This window comes from Octopus bimaculoides, chromosome 23 (genome assembly GCF_001194135.2).
Source record: "Octopus bimaculoides isolate UCB-OBI-ISO-001 chromosome 23, ASM119413v2, whole genome shotgun sequence".
In the NCBI taxonomy this organism is placed as follows: domain Eukaryota; kingdom Metazoa; phylum Mollusca; class Cephalopoda; order Octopoda; family Octopodidae; genus Octopus; species Octopus bimaculoides.
Genome location: NC_069003.1, coordinates 11,288,121 through 11,295,139, shown reverse-complemented (window position 1 = coordinate 11,295,139; position 7,019 = coordinate 11,288,121). Strand labels below are relative to the sequence as shown.

General features: G+C 35.5%; 1 protein-coding gene across 1 annotated transcript in view; it reads left to right on the top strand.

Moving 5' to 3' along the window:
* The first annotated feature begins 2,768 nt into the window (after positions 1 to 2,768).
* LOC106872437 (solute carrier family 35 member E1 homolog) overlaps positions 2,769 to 7,019 on the top strand; it is a 34,213-nt gene continuing 29,962 nt past the window's right edge. The window contains exon 1 of the mRNA XM_052975915.1: positions 2,769 to 3,511. Coding sequence (XP_052831875.1) covers positions 3,175 to 3,511 — 337 coding nt within the window. The 5' untranslated portion in view covers positions 2,769 to 3,174. The remainder of the gene's footprint in view (positions 3,512 to 7,019) is intronic.

The window sequence follows — 7,019 nt, the reverse complement described above, 5'->3', positions numbered from 1 at the left end:
CTGGTGCAGCTGGCCAGCTCTGGTCAATCAGTCCAACCCATGCCAGCATGGAAAACAGACATTAAAGGATGATGATGATAATGATGATATATATATATATATATATATATAGGCACAAGCAAGGCAGTGTGGTAAGAAACTAGCTTCCCAACCACATGGTTTTGTGTTCAGTTCCTATGTGACACCTTGGGCAAGTGTTTTCTACTATAGCCTTGGGCTGACCAAAGCCCTTGTAAGTGAATTTGGCAGATGGGAACTGAAAGAAGCCTGTTGTATACATACAGACATATACAGTTAACTGCTGATTATCCGGCATTGTTGGGACTTGAGGAGTGCTGGATTAGTGATTTCGCTCGATTATCAATTGATTAAGTATGGCAGGTTAAGTTAGATTGGGTAAAATACCCTGTAAATCAGTACAAGTTGGTTAATGAGGAAAAGAGAAACATCAAACGAAATTTCACACTGCTGTCAAGTTTTTTCAACAGTTCAACTTTTTCTTTTATGGACCAGGTACCATGTTTATACTTCACACCATGAGAAGCACTTCCTTAATGCACTGGAACCATGTCTGGGACTAAAAGGGAAAAAGATATAATTATAGATGAATAAAAAAAAAAAAAAACTAGAAAGGCTTGCTTTTGTTTACAAATTATGTAAATGTGTTTATGCAGCAAGTAGTGCCATCAAATCGTAGCAGCCAGTTGGTGCAGCAACCTGGGAAATTTGAAATTATTTGGAACTTTTCTAGCCAAAATTAGTGTCAGATTACCGATTTTGCTGGATTACAGGTTGCCAGATTAGTGGCAGTCTACTGTGTGTATATGTCTTTGTGTTTGTCACCCCACCATCACTTGACAACTGATGTTGGTGTATTTACATCCCCAAAACTTAGTAGAATAAGTACTAGGCTTACAAAGAATGGCTGCTCCAGCATGGCCACAGTCAAATGACTGAAACAATTAAAAGAATAAAAGAATATAAATAAAACAAAGCATGAAAATAGTCTAGAGTAGTCTGCCATAAATTTAAGATCATCAGAATTTTTAGCAGGGAGACCAAACTGATAATTTGGTAACTCGCTAAAATAAACATTAAAAATTGAAAAGAGAAAATAAACAATGAAGAGAACATAAGATTGCTGCATAATTCAACATGAATGTGAAATGACATTAAACATCGTATAAGGTAAATGAAGGTTTCTGTGGGAATACTTAATCATATTCACTTATACGTGAGGATGAATTATGATGTTGCTATTGTTGGTGTTAGATGCAGTGGCAATATCAGTAGTGATGAATTTCCTTGTGTCATAGCATGGAGAAAGCAAGCAATAGCTTCCTGGTGGCAACACAAGCTAGACTCCCTAAGTGGAGAAAAACTGATTTATTTAAAGAAATTGCTAGGCCCCCCCGCAGAGATGTGAAAGATTTTTCCTACCAAGAAAACACGTGATCCATTTGAGCGCATCTGATTGGTTGACCGGGTAATTTGGTGAATTGTTTAGGGGACAAATTGCACCTAAAAACTAACCAATCAGAGCAAATGGTTAAAATATGATCTTTATACCTAAGTGCTTTCTGCTACGTCCAAACAACAACTATAAATAAAAAGGAGAGAGAATTGTTTGTCATTTATGCTTTTCTCAATCCATTCTGCTACAAATTGATATAGTACTATATTACTCTTTTACTTCTTCAGTCATTGAACAGCAGCCATGCTGAAGCATAGCAATGAAGGGTTAATCAAACAAATCTACCCATCCCCAATATTAAAATTTTTCAGGGTAGATACTTATTCTATTAGTTTCTTTTGTTGAACTGCTAAGTTACAAGGACAGGAAACAAATCATCACAAATCAAGTGGCACACACACACACACACGATGGGCAACCAAATTTGTGTACAAAGCATTGATCAGCCTAAGGCTATAATAGAAGACACTTGCCCAAGTTGTCATGCCGTGGGACCGAACCAGAAACCACAAGGTTGCATTACAAAGCGAATTTCTTAACCCCACAGCCATGCCTACACCTATAATCGACATAATTGTATTTTTTTCTAATAGACTGGACTTCAAGGCATCAAAAATTACACAATTCTCAACTCTTGGCTAAGGTGAGCCTAAAGTTTCGGGGTTGAATTGCATAGAGAGGCAAATTTTGCGACCTTGATTTCATATAATTTGTTACCAAATAAAGTGGAATTAAATGCAGTTTTATTCTCGTGTTTGCGATACTTTTGGTAGTTAATTATCAAAAATGGATCTCCTCTGTGAAACAATGTATAATTCTTTTAGGACGTCGGGTATCGGATTATGGCAAGCACACAACTGTAACTTTGGTCTGTCATATTTACTTATGCCACAGAAGACCTTTTACTATTTGAAGAATTTTTACAATTACACCCGTCTCGCGAAATGGGTATATTTTCCGGGATAAAAATTACCCAAATAATCTGCAAGAGGTTAACGGCGTAGCTAGAAATAGCTGTTGAATTCACCTCAAATCACGCCCATTCGTCTTAAATAAAGAAAGGAGACATTACGTAATGTAGACAGAGACACTCCTGACAAGACAGGACGGTCACGTCTACAAAGCCTTTAACCTGGTTGGCCATGGGCTAAATAACAAAACTAACAGTAACTAGGTTGCAACAGTTAGAAGCCGGAAGTTATGGTAAGGGAGATCACTCGCAATAACTTTCTTTCTTTCCCACGAACCTCACCCTTATAGTTTTCTATGTCTTTCTCTTTATCCCTCCCACTCTCTCTCTCTCTTTCTAGTGACAGCCAGTCAGACCGACCGACTGGCTTCGAATATTTGTTTTCAACGTGTCTCTAATTTCGAAGTCTTTGACACAACCAAAGGACAGTTGTCAGTGGTCGGTATGGGAACCTAATCGGTCAAGGATTACATATATATATGTATATATATATGTATACATATATATATATATATATCATATATGCCTTTAAATACAAAACACTGCCTTAAAACCTCTTAACATCAACACCATCACATAAAAAAGATAGCGCACACATATACTCACATACATACAAACACACATATTCACATCATCACCATCAACATTATATACATAATCTTGTCATTATTTTCTTTTATTGATTATTTATTTACTTATTTATTATTTTTGGGGTGCATGATTCTCCCAAATGTGGAATGAAACCGTCTTTTTCGAGGCTATGAAAATCGTCGGATTATGTGTTATGTGGTATTCATCAAGTGCCAGCGGTAATATCGTAGGCAAGATGTTGCTCACGGATTTTCCTTATCCCATGACAGTAACCATGGTCCAATTGCTCTCAATATCTGTCTACCTGACGCCGCTATTACGCCTGAAATCGGTTTCGACCTCTTCTGGACATGTGGCTAGCATACCGCGAAACTATTACATGAAAATGATTATACCATTAGCGATGGGAAAGTTCATGGCTTCTGTTTCTTCACACGTTAGTATATGGAAAGTTTCCGTGTCTTACGCACATACAGGTATGATATTTTGTTTTGTTGATATATAGACATATATATATATTATATATTTTATCCTGGGCGAACTTTTAACCAACGAAAATTGGAGCTTGTTTCGATATATTAAGTTTTGTTGTCAACAAAATTGTATATGCAGACGCGATACTGTGAAGTTATGTATGTGTGTGTGTGTGTGTGTACTTCGAGAGATAGAGCTGGATTTTCACAAATTCCTCGTGCTCCACGCAACTTTGATACAAACTGGATATATTTTTACAAAATAAATATACTCAGAAAATTAAGTCAAACGATTCAGCTTAGCACGGCATAACTTTTTTTTAACTTGTCACTTAGTCTCCAGTTATATATATATATATATATATATATATATATATATATATATATATATATATATATATATATATATATATATATATATATATATATATGTGTGTGTGTATGTGTGTATACATATATGTGTGTGTGTATACATATATGTGTGTGTGTATATATGTGTGTGTATGTGTGTATACATATATGTGTGTGTGTGTATATATATTTATGTGTGTGTATATATATATGTGTGTGTGTATATATACGTGTGTGTGTGTATATATATAATTGTATGTTTGTATGTATTTATACAATTATGTATAATGCTAAAACTATAACTGATACTATTGTCTGTGACTCGCTGTTTTTCTCATTTTTCTCTCTTCCTCTCCCTATAGATTTTCGTTCACCAGTGTTTCTCCCCACCCCCACAGAGATATAGACCCATCAAGGGCTGCACGCCCAAGTCGAATTCCGCTTTCACCGACTCTTAGTTAAGTACCATAGGGTGCACAGAGCACAGCTGTAATTATTGCTCTGAAAAGCTAACAGTTGTTTCCAATTCTTTTTTCCGTGGAGTTTAAATAGCAACAGTTGTGACTTATTGACTGATTTTTCCTAATCACTAAATACATAATGTTAATAGCCATAATTTCATGTATTTTTTTGTACGTATCTGTGAAATCCATAGTTAAGTAGGAATAGGGTTGTTGTACATGTGAATATTAAAAGAAAGAAGGTACTCAGACGACAGCTGGTGATGACGACGATGTTCCAGTCCCCAACTTAAAATGTAATGTGTGTATGTGAGAGAGAGAGAGGGAGAGAGAATGTGCGTGGAACTTCTTCACTATTAAGTTATCTCATTGTTTTCATCATCTGAACTCTTACATAAACATACTTGGCATTTATTTTCTGCTCGGGTGACTATAATTATCTTCCATCCTCGTCTTGTAACACAGTGTACACCCGATTCCTATTATAATACACTCCCAAACAACTATACTGTTGAGTGTATTATCATAGTCACTCCTTAATCTCTTTTCGTTGTAATTGTGAAGATGTTTTGCACTTAATTTACACGAATATCAATGTACTACAAGTCACTCCTTAATCTCTTTTCATTGTAATTGTGAAGAAGTTTTGCACTTAATTTACACGAATATCAATGTAACACAAGTACTACTACCAGTCGGGTCTTGTTTATTTGGTGAATTAAATCCATTGGGCAATGACTAGTATGTCTTACTGAATGTATAAATGAATATACGAAGTCCTCTCCAGTTCATCATGATCCTCCAAGCCATCACTAAGGGGTTTAAGACTGGCTGTTCATGGGAGTTTCTATATGCTGATGATCATTTGTGTATGGTGATTGTTGTATTGGGTGTGCTGCCGCAACCAGTGCCACTAGATTTCAATCAGTTATATAACAAAAGTTTTCCATTAAGATTTGCGGTTAAATTAATGAGTAAGATATTTATAATGAATTTGACATTTTTGACAGGTGTGCAGCGCACAGGTAACACACCCGGAATATACGCCCCTGCTGACCATCTAGTCTTCATAGCTGAATCTATAGAAGAATTAAAGAGAAAATTTCAGGCATGGAAGCTAAACCTGGAATTGTCTCTAACAAAATGAGAATGTCAGATATGAAGGAACCATAAATAAGGAGGAGACCAGAAATAACAAACATATTGCCCACAACACCTTTGCAGTACCTGTCCTCACACCTACATTTGGCCTTCTGAACTGGTCGCTATAAGAACTGAATGAGATAGCTGCTCAAATTTGCAAGCTGCTCAGAGTTACAGGTAATTCAATATCAATGGAAATGTAAACAGGCTATACAGTAATCCCTTGACTATTGCAGGTGTTACGTTCCAAACCCCACCATGACAGGTGAAAATCTATAAAGTAGAAACAATACTGTGTATTTTTTTCTATAACCTGTTTATATTTATTTTATTATAAATGCAAAACAAAACTATGGAGGAATCGATGTAAGCTTAAATAATAAACCTTGATAGGTGAACCACAATATGTGAGGGATTACTGTACTTCCCATGCAAGGCAGGTGGTTGTGGTCTCAAATCTGTATTGTTGTCATCTGAAGCAGGGGTTTTCAAACTGTGGTCCGCAAGGACAAGACAGGGGGTCCGTGGACAGCAAATACTTTTTATGGGCAATTTGATTTTATATATGTTTTTTAATCGAAATCTTTTAATTGACAAGAAACCTATTTGTTAAATACTGTTAAATAAATAAATGTAAAAATATATGTTATTTTAAGCAAATATTTATGTATAAATTTCATAAGCGTTTATAAGGGGTTCCCTAAGGTAAAGCCTGAAATACAAAGGGGTCCGCAAGTCAAAAAGTTTGAAAACCCCTGATCTGAAGCACGGATTGTGACACTAAAACAACATCTGCAGCAGAGGAAAGAGACCAATAGTTATCTTGCTCAGCTTTGTGACCCTGAAGCCAACAACATAATTAGGATAGCTAATGAACCTGAGGAGAGATATGAAATAAGAACCGATACAGATCTCTCCCAAAGGAGTGTTGGTGAAATCTGTTTATCAGAACAACAGAAGAGAAAAAAAATGAACCATTTCACTGAGAAGATAGTATTTGGCATGGAAAACAAAAACCCATAGAAGGGATTGATCATGTCAACAGTTTGGCATGGTGTACTGAGAAGTTTATGGCATCCCACTTATGCATACATACACACACACACACACAAATATACATTAATTAAATAATTAATTAGTTAATTAACGCTAAAAACTGGTTCTTTCTCTGTTGGTGAGATAAAGCCAGGGTTATACATACACACAAGTATTTGACGTGAGAAGTGGGTTGAAAAAAATAAATGAAAATAGAAATAAAAAACCAAGTCTGAACTGGAATTAACTTTAATAAACAAGTGTAACCTACACCTGGGAAATGACCTTTTTTTTTAGGTAAAAATTGTATCAGTGAATGGTGGTAGAGGAAGTTTGGTGGGGAGGTGGGGTCGACGAGGCACTTAGTTGTGAAATGATGCATTCAGATACACCTATACATTCAAATATATATATATATAGAACAAGTAGAAAGATAAATTTTAATCAACACATAGATATTAAACAGTATATATATATATATATATATATATATACAAAGGATAAAATCATTTTCTTCTTTT